The sequence below is a fragment of the Typopeltis vanoorti genome, chromosome 7 (assembly GCF_054136105.1).
Source record: "Typopeltis vanoorti isolate ZY-2024b chromosome 7, IOZ_Tvanoo_1.0, whole genome shotgun sequence".
NCBI lineage: Eukaryota > Metazoa > Arthropoda > Arachnida > Uropygi > Thelyphonidae > Typopeltis > Typopeltis vanoorti.
This window is the reverse complement of record NC_143555.1, coordinates 141,038,389-141,056,573: the sequence shown is the minus strand read 5'-3', so window position 1 is coordinate 141,056,573 and position 18,185 is coordinate 141,038,389. Positions and strand designations below refer to the sequence as shown.

Here is an 18,185-nt window from a genome sequence, read left to right as displayed (position 1 = left end):
ATATATATATACTCCCATTGCACAAGGGTGTAAAGATTGATGTGTCTAACTATTGACCTATCAGTATCTCTGGAGTGATTGTGAAGATTTTGGAGAAGTTGGTAAGAACTTTCTTATTGAAATGGGTAGACAGACAAGCTATATGTTGGAAGGAACAGCATGGGTTTACTAAAGGGCAGTCATGTCTGAGCAATTTGCTCATATTTTATAATAATGTTATGGCTAAGTTGGATAAAGAGAATGGATACACTATGATAGCAAAGTGGTACTGATTTACCACTTTGCTAAGTAGTATATGTTGGGTGTGAATTTATCTGATTAAAGGTGAACAGAGGTGTATCCTATGGATCAGTCCTAGGACCATTGTTGTTCAATTTATATATTAATGATATTGGAAAGTACCTAACTGGATATTTTCAATTTTTTGCTGTAAGATAGGTGCAGCAATCAGGAATGCTACTGATACATGCAGCACTTACAGAATGATTTGAATAACCTGGAATAGTGGACAAATGATAATGGCTATCAATTCAATGTTAGTGAGTGTAAAGATATATACTTCGACATGATGAGATTTCCAATGGTATATTATTTTGGTGGTATTTTATTACAACAAATTGATGAGGTTAGGATCTTGGAGTTGTGGTGGACAGGAAACTGATGTTCAAAAGGTCACATTATAAAAACTGCAAATACAACTCTAAGGTTAATTGCAATGCTGAAAAAAACATTGACATGCAAGGATATGGAAGTCATTATACCTCTTTACATGGTCTTGATACAATCTCACCTGAACTACTGCTTGCAGATATATTGTTCCTGGGTTTGTAGGGGATAAAGAAGATGTGGAAAGGCAGAAAGAAGAGTATGAAGATGATATCAGGATTATGGAATGCAGATTATGAGGAGAGATTGAGAGTGCATGGCCTGCAGACACTGGTAGACAGGAGAAAGAGGGGTGATATGATAGAGGTATATAAAATTTTGAGAGGATATTATAGGATATCGGATGATAAAATTTTTTATTATATGGATAGTGGTGAAAGGACAAGGAAGCATTCATGGAAGATACATGTGGTTAAGAAAGAGGTGAAAACTAGATTTTTCTCTCTCTCAGAACTGTCCGTGAGTGAAACAGTATGCCTGTTGAAGCAGTGAGTGCATCCAGGGTGAATGAGTTTAAGGGAAGGTATGACAGCTGGTTTGGGTGGTGTGTGGACTCCGTCGATGGGTCCTTGATTCTTTGGACAGCTAATAATAATAATAATAATATTTTGAAGATAGTGATGGTAACTCACAGGCTTGTTGAAATACTAAGGAGTTTCACTAGCTGAGATAAAATTGTTTTGATTCTAAAGCCTGATCAGACTACTTCTGGATTACTGTACTCTGATCTGGTTACCAGGATTTGAAGATGACAAATTAATCTTCGAGAGAGATTACAAAGGCTGATAAGAAAAGTGATATCATGACTTTACAATTTTAGTTATGAGGTCAGACTGAAGGAATGCAAACAACAGAGTTTAGTGGTTAGAAGATGGAGTAACATGATTCAGACATTTAAACTTTTGAGTTATTTACAAGGACAAGGATCATCCTTGGAAGTTGCAAACTGAGGTAATGAATAAGAGGTTGAGAAGTAGTGTTTTTTTTTTTTGAATGGAAGGTGGGTGGACCATGAAATGTACTGCCTGATTAGAGTGAATGTGCAGACATTGAGGAATGGGTTTAAGGAATAGTATGACATTCCAAGGAATGTCAATAGTATGACTAATTGTAAGGAATAGTATGATATTTCATCGGCCTCCCAGTCTTATGACTCCATGGAAATAATACTAATAACAATAATAATAGTATAGTGTACAGATTTAAACATCTTTACATAATTTGTTTATGGACACATTTTATTATTAGTAGAATTATTAAAATTAGAATAAGAACAAGATGTATTATTATAATTACGGCTATTTTGCCTGCTTCAGTTTAGGAGTGCCCCTGTTTAAATGTCATTGGCTATTTACTCATGGATTCTTAGGGCTTTGTAGATGTAAATTTAACAAAAAGTATATGTAGCATAAGGAAGAGAAATTTACACATACCTTTTTCTGGATGTTGCGGCTTTTCTTCTTTCTGCGATGTCCAAAAACTACTGAGTGTGCGGAGGGGGGGTAGGCAATTTGGGAGAATTAAATTAGAAAAACCCGGGTTTTTTCTTTTTTTCCAGTAATATATATATAAACATATATATTATATTATATATATATACATATATATATATATTGTTTATATATATATTACTGGAAAAAAAGAAAAAAAAAACAGGTTTTTCTAATTTAATTTTCCCAAATTGCCAACCCCCCCACACACTCAGTAGTTTTTGGACATCGCAGAAAGAAGAAAAGCCGCAACACCCAGAAAAAGGTATGTGTAAATTTCTCTTCCTTATGCTACATATACTTTTTGGTAAATTTACATCTACAATGCCCTAAGAATCCATGAGTAAATAGCCAATGACATTTAAACAGGGGCACTCCTAAACTGAAGCAGGCAAAATAGTTGTAATTATAATAGTTTATTAAGAGGAGTAACATGGGAGTTTTCCCAGAAATAATATACAAGATGTATATTATATTAGCATATATTAGCAGGTCTATGGAATGAACCTTATGAGAACAGGTTGAAGATTTGTGGGTGTTGCAGAAATTGGTTGATAGGCAGAAAAGGAGTGATATGATTGAGACATTCAAATTACTGAAGGGTTTCTATAAGATTAATTCAGAAGATATTTTTGAGAATAGGACTGGTGGTGGGAGGACTAGGGACCATACATAGAAGCTGGGCAAGAATGTGGTTAGCAAGGGTGTTAGAGCTAGGTATTTTTTACTTCGAGAGTGGCAAATGAGTGGAATAAGCTGCCAGAGTCTGTTGTGGGCATGACTGTGAATGAGTTCAAGGCGAGGTATGATAGATACTGTGTGAATGTTGAATAGTTGTTCTTGACATGATGTCAGGGCCTCCCTCGATGAGTCTAAGGACTCCTTGGAGTTGCCTGTAATAATAATAATAATAATTATTATTATTATTATTATTATCCTAAGACCCCCATGGAGTCACAGACTCATCTAGGAGGCCCCTTTCATCATACTGTACCTTAAACATTAATATTCTCTACAGACACTATGCTTTCAGGCAATGCATTCCAATCATTCACAAATCTCCATGCAAAAAAAAGTCTGCTTTTCATTCCCTTGCTTACACTCTCCTTATATAGCTTTCAGGGATGACCTCTTGTTCTCCCTTCATCTTCCACCTCTATCATATCATCCCCTTCCTCCTTTCCACCAGACTCTGCAAACTGTATCGTCTTAACATTTCCTCATATTCAACATTCCAGAGATCAGAAACTATTTTGGTCAATCACCTCTGGACCTTCTCCAACATCTCTTCATCCTTTTGATAACTAGGCAACCATATCTGTTTATTCATAAAATTGTAAGCTATCTTGTCAAAATGAATTAACAACTACTGCTACTTCATTCCACTGTAAAGGGGATGAAGCAGCTGTGGTTGTTTAATTTGCTACAAATAGAAACCGATCAAGGCTGCTAAACCTATCCAAATTTCACAATAAAAGTTACCAGTTGAAAACAACCTATAGCTGCAATAAGAAGCAGAAAAACATACAGATCTCCAACAACATTACAAATTAAAATATATCTGTAAATGTTTTACTGTAAATTATATTAAATAGGCATCAAGTAAAACAGAAGCCTCATTGCAACTGTTCTACTGGTGAATGTAACTTGTCCACATGACTGAACTGTTTTTTGCTGTTTGTGATACTCGGCTGTTGTGACATCATTCCATGGTCTCAAGAATGGAAAATAGAATATGCTGTATCATAATATGAGTCAAACAGCTGATGGACACATGAAAATAAGAATACATTGATAGAAGTGAGAAAGGAACAGAAGCTATGCTATGTAAAAAGAAGAGGAGAGTTCATAAAGATTCGCTTAAAAATAAATATAAGGAAGAAACAAACACTGGTTTTTTTACTATAATTGAAAGTTACTCTGAATGAACTAATTTATCTTTATTACTTAATGTGATCTGAACTTTTGTGATTGACAAATGAAAAAGAAAACCATAGAAGTGTTATTTAGAGTCCTGACAAATACCTAATTAAAAGCACACAAATATTGTATTACAAAGTAATTGGGTTCACCCTTTGAACAGTTAAAGCTTGTGAACACAATCATTAATATATTTAGGCTTGCTAAAACAGAGACAAACTATGTATATTCACTATGAAATATAGATATGGATTGTTACTGTTGCTTGTGTGTGACTCTATACAAGAACATAGGATGCTGTTATTTTCTGTTTGTCTTGGAACACTTCCAATAAATCAGACTTCAAGAATTGCTATGGGAAATGTGATTTGGAAGTTTAAGATTTCTTAATGTAGAGGCATATCCTGGTCATATGACACATTAGGTTCCAGGCAACTGTTGTATAACAAATTTCATTCTATAGTGAATCAGCGATTTTTTTGTTTCATTTATACATGTAATTATTATTATTATTATTAACATCTAATCTCCATGAAGTCGCAGACTCATCGTGGGAGGTACACACTATCACACACAAAACTCATCCAGCTGTGCCTTAAACAGATTCAGTGTATTTGTATTCACAACACACTCATGAAATGCATTCCACTCAACAACCACTCTACATGCAAGGCACCTTCTCCTCATGTCCTCCTTATACAGTTTCCAAGGGTAGCCTCTTGTTCTATCCCATTTCCAATCTACGAAAAATTTCTTCCATGTCAACCTGATAACAATCCCTAATTAACTTATATGTCTCAATCATATCCCCCCCCCCCTGGCCTCTTCCTATTCATGAGGCTTTGTAATTTATATTCTTTTAATTTATCTTCATACTCCACATTCCAAAGACAACTTACCACTTTTGTGAATCTTCTCTGGACCCTCTCTCTAACATATCATTGTCACCATGAAAGCCTGGTGACCAAATCCGTGCACAATAATCCATATGAAGTCTAATCAAGGCCTTATACAATAGAATCACACCCTCTTCATTTCTGCAGGTCAAGTTCCTTTGCATAATTGCCATTATCTGATGTGAGTGACTTCACAACTTGTACAATGTGGCCCATGAATTTCAGGTCCTTGTTCACTACTACTACTCCCAGATCTCTCATCTGCTTTTCCTCCTTTAAAGTTCCTCTACCAAGTGCATACTTTGCATCCCATTGTTGCTAACCAAATTTCAAAACCTTACACTTTGCAATATTGAACTGCCAGTTACATACTGTTGCTTACTCATGCAATCTATTTAAATGGTTGCATTGGACTGAATACACAACATCTGCATGATTCTGCATTGCTCTTCCCAATTTTGCATCATCTGCAAACAGTTACATTTCACCAGTTAAACCCAGCCCAATATTATTAATATACAAATTGAACAACAATGGTCCACAGATCCCTGTGGCACACCACTAGTGACTTTCATCAGTCACCCTCATTCTTCTAGATTCTACTACACCATATACTACTCTCTAGTGTCTGTCTGTCTGTCAGCTGCCCCCTATATATGCTACTAGCTTTATATCCATTGAAATATAAATATAACATATTTATATTACTGGTAATATACTATATTACCAGTAATATAAATATAACATATTTATATTACTGGTAATATACTATATTATAATATAATATATTGCCGGCTTGGTTGGCCAAGTAGTTAGCGTATCTGCTCTCTAGCTAAAAGGCTGCGGGTTCGAATCCTGCCATGGGCATGGATGTTTGTGATTGTCTGTGAAAATACTAGTAGTGATGGTGGGCAGTAGATGGCGTTGGTGTAGATGATGATTCCAGTTGCAGTTCATTGTAGTGGGTGAATTTAGTGGTAGAGTAGTTGCTCTCCCTCAATGAGTCATTGAACTCCCTGGAGGTGTCATGTAATAATAATAATAATAATAATAATAATAATAATAATATATCCATTCCCTGCTCAGAACAGAGACCTGTATTGTTTAACCTTTATACCAATGACACTATCAATGGATTTTAGGGGGATATTCAGTTGTTTGCAGATGGTGTGAAGCTGGGAAGTGTTATTAGGTAATAGTACAGATGTGGTAGCCCTTCAAGGGGATTTGAGTAAACTGGACAGATGGGCAAATCGATAATGTTTTCAGATTAATTAGGCTAAATGTAAAGTCTTGAAGTTTGGGATACATCAATAGGAGGGCTACATATTCTGTTGGAGGAATTGCACTGGAGGAAGTGGGGAGAGAAGGGATCTTGGGGTGATTACTGATAGAAAACTTTAAATTCAGGGAGCGTGTTGCAAAGGTGGTGAAGGTAACCCAGAGGATTGATGCAATATTAAGAAGGACACTAACCAGCAAAGATAAAAGAGTCATCATTCCATTGTGTAAAGTGCTGATCAGAACACAACTGGACTATTCTGCTGAAATTTGGTCCCCAGGATTTGAAAGGGATAAATTAACCTTGAAAAGAGTGCACTGGCAGATAACAAAGATGATATCAGTAGTGTACAATGTTAGACTCAGGGAATGTGGAATACAATGTGTACATAGAAGGAGAGGTGATATGATTAACACATTTAAACTGTTGAGAGGCAGTTACAGGGTTGACAATGGAAAGTTCTTTCATTTGGGGAAACATGGGAGCAAGGATAAGGGACCATTCCTGGACTTTGTGAAAGAAAGTCAATAGCAAGAGCATGAGAAATGGTTTCTTTTCAAAGAGGGTGGTGGAACTATGGAATGCATTATCTGATAGAGGGGTGAGAGTATGAATGGTGAATGAGTTCAAGGAGTAGTATGATAGATATTGTGTTCTTAAGGGAGGGCCTCCCACAATAAGTCTTGCAAATCAATGGAGATCCTGAATCATAAGATAAAAATCACAGCTTTAGTTTTATTATCAAAAAATTATAAATTATTTGATACAATTTAGGGGACATATTGCATAAGTAGTGAAGGTAACACAGAGGATTGCTGCAATAATGAGACGGACACTGACCTGCAGAGATAAAATGGTTATCATTCTGTTGTATAAGACTCTGATCAGACCACACTTAGACTATTGTTCTCAGATCTAGTCCCCAGGATTTGAGGGGGATAAATTAACTATGGAAAGGGTACAAAGGCAGATAACAAAGATGGTGTCAGGACTGTACAATGTTAGTTATGAGGATGGGCTGAGGGAATGTGGACTGCAGAGTTTGGTGGATAGAAGAAGGAGAGATGATATGATTGAGACTTTTAAACTGTTGAGAGGTGGTTACAGGGTTGACACTGGGGAGTTCTTTTGCTAGGTTGAACAGCGGGAAGGAGTCATGATAAGGGGCCATCCCTGGAAGTTACGAAAGGAAACTGTGAGAAAGAGGGTGAGGGTGGTTTCTTTGTGTGGAGGGTGGTTGAGCCATGGAATGCATTGCCTGATAGAGTGGTGGGAGTGAGAATGGTCAATGCGTTTAAGGAGTGGTATGATAGACTTTGTGTTTCCTTGGAGGGACTTCCCTCAATGAGTCTTGATGGACTTGTGTTTCTTAGAAAGGACCTCCCACAATGAGTCTTTTGACTCCATGGAGGCCTGAATAATAACAATAATAATAATAATTATTATTATCTGATCTTAGAAAGAAAGAAGAATTGGAATTAAAAAAAAAAAGTGGAGATGTATTGCATAGGTATTCAGCTTTTTTTTAAGAAGGCTATTCAACCTGTAGATATTTCAGATTATAATTTATTTTCAAAACATTCACAAAAAAATCAAAAGTGTAAATCATTTGGGGAGCATTACTTATACATTTTTAGTAAAAGTACAGCTACTTCAAAAATGCCACATATCTAAACAACCAGCAGTAAATATTTTTCTTTTCAAATGTCCAGTGATTTCTTCTTTGTACTTCAAGAAAATACAGAATAATAATGAGAATAAGAAATATATGTGGTATTTTCTTTTTCATTGAGTAATCATTTCAGAACCAAATGTTATTTACTATGTTGGATATAAAGAGTAAGTGAGCAAATGAGAGCTGGTACTGGTAGTAGCAACAAATGACTTGACTAAGAGCAAGGAGAATGTAAGACTGGATATTAGGAGGTTGTTGAGAATGATAAAAGATAATAGTATGATAGGAAAGGTAATCAGTGTGTTGCTCAGGTACAAGAGTGATGAGATTGGGGCAGAGAGCAAGAATTATGAATGATATATTAGTGGAAATGTGTGAAGAGAAAGGTAGTTTGTTAATGTGTGGAATGAGTTTGAAGGACAAATTAACTGTATAAGAATGATGGACTGCATTTCAATAGTTTTAGCATGAGTCATTCAGAAAGACTGCTGCTGCTGCTGCTGCTGAAAGGGAGAGAAATGAGTGTAAAGAATGCACTCTGAGCAAGTAAGAAGCAATGTAAAAGAGCAGAAGAGTAAGCAAGAAAGTTTTGAAGTGGTGCTTATGAATAGAGAAGTGAGTAGCATGAGGGTAGAGAATGAGAGAACAAGTGTGAAAGATATTGAAAGTTTTCCCACTTGGTTATACTATAAATTAAAGAGGCCAGGAAATTATATTCTTGGTTTAATCCTTTATCCAAGTGTAAGCAAACAAAGTTTGCATGCAAAGCACATATCCTTACAGACATGAAGAGTCACTACCTAGACCGGTTTCAACCTTTATTGAGGTCTCATCAGTGGGAGCTGGTCTGAGTAGTGATCCTTCCCATAATGCAAGCATTATATATATATATATATATATATGTCTATAAAGATATGTGCTTTGCATTATGGGACAGTAAGGCAAGTGATGTGAAGTCATTAGCCTCTATATACGAGTTGCCCAGTCATGAAGTTACTTCACATGCAAACTTTGCTTGCTTACACTTGGATAAAGGATTAAACCAAGAATATAATTTCTTGGCATCTTTAATTTAAAGTGTGCAAGACAAACAGGGAGATTTAGGGTGGACAGGGGAACACTTTATGTGTATACAAGAAGAAAATAGGATAGTCTGGAATGTAGGGAAAACAGTTGGATTTGAAGAAGGTTCTCGGATGAGTAAGGTAAAAAAGAAATGGCTCGAGGAAGGTATTGTATATTAATCCCACTACCTGGAAAGTCTCTATTTAGGTCTACAGCAGACAATCTTGGATTAATTTTGCTCTTTCTAACTAGCAAATGATTTTGAGTAAGTTTAGTTTTTCTTTTTCACCTGCATTTTTCTCTTCTATCAGGAGAAAAGGTACCTGTCTCCCTAAACTCTTTAAAATCACATTAACAGTACAGAAACCAACACCACACGCATTGGCAATTTGTGTTTGAGTCATGGATGTGTGCTGAGAAAGAGTATATATTTTTGAACACTTTCTTGAAGATGTATCCATTTTATAGCTATACAAAATGAATAAAACACTATGAATGCCAACTTGTTTACACTATTAAAAACACACAACACTATTAATAAACATCATAGACAGTTAAAACATGCAGAATTCAACCAAAATAGTAAACTGAATTATTGTGAAATGAAACAAAAAAACAAACTAAAACTTGATGAAAATTCGCCTTGTTCAGATTAATTTGTTCACTACTGTATATACATATATATATTTGAGATTGGAAGTTTCTGTTATTTTGTCCTGCATTAACGACAAACTATAACACTAGAAATATAAAAATATATTGTATACATTTAGTCCATATCTATTTAAAATTACAGCAGTACTGTACATACTGTAAGGAACTATGCTTCATGCTGCATAGCATCACTGGCTTTGAGATGCTGTCACAAATGTATCTGGTTAAGGATTCTCCTGAGTGTGAAGGATTATATCAGACTTCTTAATGGTGATAAAAGAGATGATAATCCTTAGTGGTTAGGGCTTCTAATCCATGTTTCTCCAACTTTGTCATATGCTTCACATTCACATTTTGGTGGAAAGACTTATACGTTGGTTAGACATAACTGGTAATTAATTTACGGAATTCACAACGCATATGAAGTATATTAATTAAAGATACTTTAATGAATCACTTCTATATTTCGGCAATGTCACATTGCCATCTTCGGGAACATAAAGATATGGTATGTGCACTAAGGAACTAACAAAGCAAATGAGGAAGAAAGTAATAAACTAATTCTGTTCCTAAAGTCCTAATGGTGCCCTCTTGCACCATTAGGAACAGAATTAGTTTATTACTTTCTTCCTCATTTGCTTTGTTAGTTCCTTAGTGCACATACCATATCTTTATGTTCCCGAAGATGGCAATGTGACATTGCCGAAATATAGAAGTGATTCATTAAAGTATCTTTAATTAATATACTTCATATGCGTTGTGAATTCCGTAAATTAATTACCAGTCATTTTGGTGGAAGTAAAAATACGTCAAAACTGGTAGGGAGGTTAAACTATCATCAATTTAAGAAAATGGTTAATTAAATATCTTTTCTATCATGTTCAGATGTGTATTTTATATTTTTTTTTTCCCTTCCTATTTCAAATCTCCTATATGCTTTTGTGTTCTCCACGAAAGTGAAGATATCAGCACTATCAAGAATAACATAGTCTTTGTTACATCTTCTCCTTCTTCTTTGTTATGTCTAGAAATCTAGGAAATATTTACCATTATTATTAGCTTTGCCTTTATCTCCAAATCCTTCCAAATTATTTCTATATACTGGGGATTGATTTCCTATTCTGCTGTTTAAATCTTCAACAAGGATCAGCTTTTTGTTTTTCTTCATGTCAATCAGCTGCCTTCTTTAGAGAAGGCAGCTAATATACAATGGCTCAAAAATTTCTAATTTCGAATGAATAACAAAAAATATCCTCCACTTCTTCCTTAGAAAAATCTTTGGTGGGACGGACCATAGGTGTAAATAAGTTTTATTGTCCAATACTCCATTTTGAAATCTATCCATATCACTCTACTCGAAATTGTCTACCAATCAAGAAAGTTTATCTTCATGTTTAATATTGAATGCTATAGCTACAACTTACTTTTATTGATTGCTACTGTCCAAATATAATTATATTTATTATTTAGCAGAATTTTTTATTTTTTTATTTTTTTTGATTTTCTGTGTCTCAGTAATGCCAGTTATGTTGTCCATGATACTTCGTACTTCTTTTGCCAGTTCTACTTATTTTCTATTGATTGATACTTGCATCAGTGGTGCCTATTTTCAGTTTTATTCATGCTAGACCTCGTATCCAGGCAACACCTCAGTCAACATGAATATATGAGAGAGAAAGAGAGAGAGAGAGAGAGAGAGGGAGAGATCAACAAAACAAATCTTGCTTTCTCTTTCTCTTTCAAATAAATATTTAGTATTATTCAACTAACACTCTGCTCTTCCTTATTATGCTACTTACTTTTATATACCACAACCAATATAAAACTAATCATGAAATTTTAATTGTGTTACTGTTATAAAATCAAGAATATCCTTATAGGGGCTTTTTCCAGTTGAAGGTGAGTTAGCCGATCTCATACAGTGGTAGCAGGATTTTTTTTCCTGGAAACTTGGGTTTTTCGTCCTGCGTACAGACAAATCGGCCTTCAGTATACATGCAATTTACAGATAAAAAATACAGCTGTTGGCGATGATGGGCGATAGATGGTGTTGATGGTAGTAGTGTCGTAGTTGGAGAATTAATTAGTAGTGGAGAGGATGAGATGTGTTAGCGAAGAGTAGTGTGCCCTCCCAAGATGAGTCCTTGGACTCCCTGGAGGTGTCATGTAATAATAATAATATCCCTTGAGAGAATACACTAGAAAATAATGATTTTTCATAACCTCAGTCCACTTCTAATATGCTGCCTAGTAATTAGGAAGCATGTGCATCGTTCCTGTTCCCTTCTTATTTCTTTGAAACTTTATTTCTCCAGCTTTCAGTGGAGAAGTAAAGAGAATTAAAAGTTGTTTCACAGTAAATTATCCCAAATTTATTTCTTAGAATAATTTTTTTTCTAGAAATATAGTTTTGATCAGTACATAGCAAATGTCTCAAAATGTTTGCAATCTTGAAACTTATATAGATAATTTTTTTTATTTATATTCTCAACAGATTACATATACAAATCACACATATATTTTATACACCTTTTATTTATTATTCATTTAAATTACCTCATGTTCTGGATCCATTTGAATAGCTTTATCAAAGTAAAACAATGCCTGATCTGTTCTTCCCCGTTCTAAATATATCACACCCAGCTGGAAGATTAAAACAGAGATCACTACGACTCCCCCCAAGAAATATAATGATCTTAGAAAACACAATCTTCATTTAAAATAAAAAAACATTAATAACTCTATATTTTTTATGTAGAGCCTCCATAGCTCAGTCAGTATAGACAAAGTCCTTTGGTTGGAAAGACCTGGGTTTGATTCCCGGCAGTGACGTGAGGAACGTTTATCTGGCTCTTTCGACGAAAGGTGAGTTATCAGATTTCATGGAGGTAGGGTTTTTTTTTTACCCAGAAACGTGGTTATTTATGTCCCCCAGAACTGCAAACAGGCCCTGTGAACACATGCATCTACAGACATAGGACACTTCAGGAGGCACAGGGCCAACTACCTTATCCTTGAGTTACGGTTGGGAGGTCGAAGAATACTTGAAAGGTCATGGGTGCTTAAGTGCCTGTCAGAACCACTGATGGATGGATGGATATTTTTTATGTTTAGTTAAACTATCTTAATAGCCAAGCCTTAACACTACAGTGGACTAATTTATTAAATGAATATACACGAAAACAAACATAGTGAAATAAAGAATTTAATACAAACTACTAATAGTTCATGCTGAGTATCTCATTACATCATTAGACTAAAAACACGATGAGAATTGAAGCTATATGAGGCAAGAAAGAACTGAAATAAGGTTACAAAGTGCTTCTCCTGCTCTTTAGGAAGTCATATGGTACTATACACATGTTACCCATTGGAACTAAGAATATAGTCATTAACCCAACTGTAAACAAACATAACCTAAAGAGGAATGAGGAGAATGCTCATTAAAAGATGTAAAAGTGTATTACACAGAACAAGTTTAACAAAAAATTATTGCATTTAAATTTACCACTAACATTAAAATATTTGCATCTGGAATTGCATGTAAAGACATATATAAGAAAAACAATTATTCGCATACAATGAACAAATAAACAATCAATCCTCAAAAGAAGAGTAACACTATATGTTTCCAAGTTTGCATTATGAAGTTTTTGATTTATATACCAGCTTCCATAAATTAAGGAACAAAGAGAAACATGATAACTCAAAATCTGTATGATGAATTTTTATGCAGTTTGGTGAAAAGCAGTATGATATGAGATGTGAAAGAAAAAAAAAGTAAATAAATAGTTTAATTCAGCAACAAATGAGTACATGAAGACAATGTTCAACAACAGGAGGTCAAAATGAAATTGCCAAAGTGCCTCAATAAGGAATGTGTTCATCTCGTCACAGCAATACAACATGCACAACGATGTTTCATGCTGTTTATAATGGTGTGCAGGAGCTCAGTTGATAAATGCCTAAAGCATCAGAAAGGTTAAGTGGGTAGAATATGTGCCTTCCATATTCTTCCAAGAATATGGGATTTTTACCACACACCTTAAGGGAATTTTCCAAGGAATTGGCAGTAGTATTAGCATGCTTGTTTAATAAGAGTCTTACAACAGCACAGGTTCAAAGGGAGTGGAAAGAAGGTAAAATTGTTCCACTACATGAAGGTAGTGATAAAGCTGTGGCTTCAAATTATAAACCAATCTGTATATCTGGAGTTGTGATGAAGGTACTAGAGAGAGATTAGTGAGAAGTAGGATACAGAATTATGTTGAAAACAGCAGTATTCTCTGTGGCTATCAGAATGGGCATGTTAAAATGCATCATGTTTTATTAACTTACTTATGCACTATAACAAGGATAAACACCTCAGACAGGGGAGATGCATATACAGCAAATACAAAAGCAAAGCTTTTGTATTTGCTCCCGCACGACAAACTATTAAATAAATTGAAACAGATGGGCTTGGATAACAGACTTCCAAGTTGGATCAGTGACTGGCTGTTCTACTACCACACCCATATATCTGAAAGTTGCATATATGGGTGCGGTATCCTGTAAGAGGAAGGTCACCAGTGGTGTACTGCGAGGGGGGGGGATCAATTCTGAGAACATCATCATCATCATCATCAAATTCCTGCCATGTACCCTCAAGGGGTGTACAGGATATGACAGTACTACATGAAAAAATTACATCATTACTAACTTCCTATCTACAATTTTCCTCCAAATCAGTCTGTTACTTGTCAAGACTCCAACATTATCAGATCTTATATTTCTATCGTCTAAGGCACTTTGTACCGTATCAATCCACCTATATCTTGGTCTTCCTCTGGGTCGTTTTTCTGCCAACCTGGCAGAGAACACTTGTTTTGCTAATCTTTCCTCTCCCATTCTATTTAAGTGACCATACCATCTGAGATTAGCTCTGCTAACGCATTCCTGGATGCTGACAATGTCAAGTTCTTTCCTAATATCCTCATTTTTAATATGATATTGCCATTGATGCCATCTGTTCACGCCTCTAATCTTTCTCAGGACTCTCATATCTGCGGTCTCTAGTCTTTGGTCAAGTGTTTTACTTCTGACCCAGCTCTCAGATCCATAAGTTAAAATTGGTTTGAACACAGTCTTGTATACAGCTAATTTAGTGTTCCGACTAATTTCTTTCTTATTCCATATGAATTTATTCAATTGACTTCCCACGATACCAGCTTTGCTGATTCTGTTGTCTATTTCTATATTTAGTTTACCATCTTCAGTAAAAATTGTGCCTAAGTAGCTGAAATGTTTAACTTGTTCCACAGGTTCTCCATTCACAACACAGTTGACATTTTCAATGATTCTGCCTATTTTCATTGTCTTTGTCTTTTTATTGCTGACCTTCATACCATATCTATTACAACAGCTATTCAATTTAGTCAGAGAATCTTGCAGACTTGTAGTGGATTTATTTAGAAGTATAACATCATCCGCATAAAGCAAAGAGCTGACATTAACATCTCCAATTTTGATATCAGGTTTAATACCACATTCCTTCATAATGTGATCCATATAGATAATGAATAACAGAGGGGATAATGTACATCCTTGTCTCACACCAGATTTAACATTAAACCATCTTCCTGTACTTCCTTCAATTCTAACTGCTGACTCACATCTCAAATAAAGACTAAGTATTGCTTGATATAATGCCCCATTGACACCATATAACTGCAGCGTATTGAATAGCTTCTCTCTTGGCACCTTGTCATATGCCTTTTCCAAATCGACAAAACTTAAATACAGATCTTTGTTATATTCCCATGCTTTCTCGACTATTTGTCGTAAAGTGAAGATCTGATCCTGACAGCCTCTATTTGGCCTGAATCCAGCTTGTTCTTCACCAAGCTTTTCTTCCACAATTCTTCTCAACCGTTTCTCAAGTATACTTGCATAGATCTTGCCAGGAACACTCAGTAGGGAAATACCTCTGTAATTCTCACATTCAGTTTTATTTCCCTTTTTATATATGGGTACTATGAGAGCTCTACTCCAATCATCGGGAATTCGTCCCTCTGTCCAGGCTTTCTGAACTATGCAGTACAGCCACTGTAAGACTCTTATACCACCATACTTCAGCATTTCTGGTCGAATATCATCTATTCCTGCTGCCTTTCCACATTTCAAGCCTTTGATGGCTTTTTCTACTTCAAGTATGGATATGTATTCCTGACTGCATGCCTGGTCAGTGTTTTTTATCACTGTGCTGTCATCACTGCTTGTTTCATTTAGCAGTTTTTCAAAGTAATTACTCCATACTTCAAGGATATCTTTTTCTCCTGTTTTCATTTCACCTTTATCATCTCTAATTCCTTTTACAGCACTCTTTCCTCCATTCCTAAGCTTCTTCAACAACCTCCAGAATATTTTGCCACCTTCTTGATATTTATTTTCTATATTCTTGCCAAAGTCCTCCCATGACTTTTGTTTAGCTAGTTTTACACACTGTTTAGCTTTCTTACATTTGTCTCTGTATTCTGTAAGAGTAAAAGCTGACTTATTTGCCAGGAACTTTTGATATGCTTTCTTCTTTTCCTTCACTGCCTCTTTATCTTCCTGTGTCCACCAGGGAGTTCTGATTTTTTTATCTTTGCACACAACCTCACGACATGCCTCTCTGGCAGAATCAATCAATGTTTCCTTCAGAGTTTGCCACTGAATCTCCAAGGTTTGATTCCTGTTCTCAAACTCTTTCATTTTCTTTTCAATAATATTTCTGTATTTTAGTCTACAGTTTACATCTGAGAGCTGCTCAACTTTTATTCGCTTTAAAACTTTCTTACATGTTATTCTTTTCAATATGAAATTCAATTTTATCCTGCTCAAGACTAAATAGTGATCACTTCCAATTTCAAATCCTCTGTACACTCTGGTGTCCTGCACCAGGGAGAAAACATCACTATCAACAATAACACTGTTAATGAGACTTTTCTTATTCCTTGCCTCTTCTCTCCATGTGAATTTGTGCACATTTTTATGTTGGAACATGGTGTTAGTAATAACCAGTCCATGTCCTGAGCAGAAATCCAACAGATATTTGCCATTATTATTAGCTTTGCTCTTTTCTCCAAATTTTCCCAAAATATTTTTGTATGTCTCACAATCATTTCCTACTCTACTATTTAGATCCCCAACAAGGACCAACTTTTCCTTTTTCATTGTGTCAGTTGCTTTTTCTAAAGCTTCAAAAAATTCCTCCACTTCTACCTTAGTAGAACCTTCTGTGGGACCATAGGCACAAATAAGTCTCATTGTCCAGTTCTCCATTCTCATATTTGCCCACATTACTCTACTTGAGACTGACTGCCATTCAAGAAGATTAGCCTCGTATTTTGTGTTGAATACTATGGCTACTCCTTCTTTTCCTTGATTGTTATTGCCTGAATATAACATTTTGTATTTATTGCTCAGAAAGATCTCACCAGTTTTGGTCTTTTTTGTTTCAGTCACCCCTATTATGTCGATCTGGTACTTATCTAATTCCTCAGCTAGCTCCATTTCTTTGCCATTCAGGCTTCTTACATTGATAGTACCGATCTTTAACTCTGGTGATGTTGAGTTGGGGTTTGTTTTCAGATTTGTTCCAGTAGCTGACTTTTCGCTGTTCGCCCTGGTTCCCTGGCGAAAACAACGGGGGCCTTGTTTAACCGGGCGACGCCCCAGCCGGCATGAAATTTTGTCATGTTGTACCATCATTCTATATTTTGGTTTAACCAATAAGAATACAATTTGATCGGCTAAATCCCAAATTGCCAGCCCATCCTCGTTCGTTCAGTATCAAAGTAGATACCCAACAGGGTGCACCACGAGAAGGTGAGGATTGGACATTAGGTCAGAAGCTCTGGTCGGTTCTCCGCATTCCTTTTTAAGGCTATGTGGAGGTCTCCTCTCAGTTATACAGCTTTGACCCTTAAGCACCCCTTTTTGAGAACATTGTTGTTCAATTTGTATATTAGTGATATTGGGATGAGTTTAACTAGTGATATGCAGCTGTTTGCAGATGATGCAAAATTGGGTAGAGCAATGCAGAGTCGATCCAGATGTTATGGACTTGCAGGAAGATTAGAATAGATTGCATGAATGGGCAGGTAAGTGGAACTGTCAGTTCAATGTTGCAAAGGGTAAGGTTTGAAATTTGGTAAGCAACAATGGGATTCAAAGTATACACTTGGTGGGGAAACTTTAAAGGAGGCAGAGGAAATGAGAGATCTGGGAATGGTGATGGATAAGGATCTGAAATTCAGAGGCCACATTGCACAAGTTGTGGTCATCACACTGAATAATGCAATGATGCAGAGGACTCTGACATGCAGAAATAGAGAGGTTATGATGTTATTGTATAAGGCCTTGATCAGGCTTCATGTTAATATTGTCACTTTAACAGTGACAATGATATGTTAGAGAGGATCCAGAGAAGATTCAAAAAGGTTGTCAGGTGGTCTTTGGAATGTGGAGTACGAGGACAGATTGAGAGAATTTAAAATGCTAAGCCTCGTGTA

At 35.8% G+C, this 18,185-nt stretch overlaps 1 protein-coding gene across 1 annotated transcript in view; it reads right to left on the bottom strand.

Moving 5' to 3' along the window:
• LOC150105132 (protein O-mannosyl-transferase Tmtc3-like) overlaps positions 1–18,185 on the bottom strand; it is a 318,113-nt gene that overhangs the window by 62,925 nt on the left and 237,003 nt on the right. Inside the window, exon 12 of the mRNA XM_090395125.1 lies at positions 12,205–12,291. Coding sequence (XP_090251251.1) covers positions 12,205–12,291 — 87 coding nt within the window. The remainder of the gene's footprint in view (positions 1–12,204; positions 12,292–18,185) is intronic.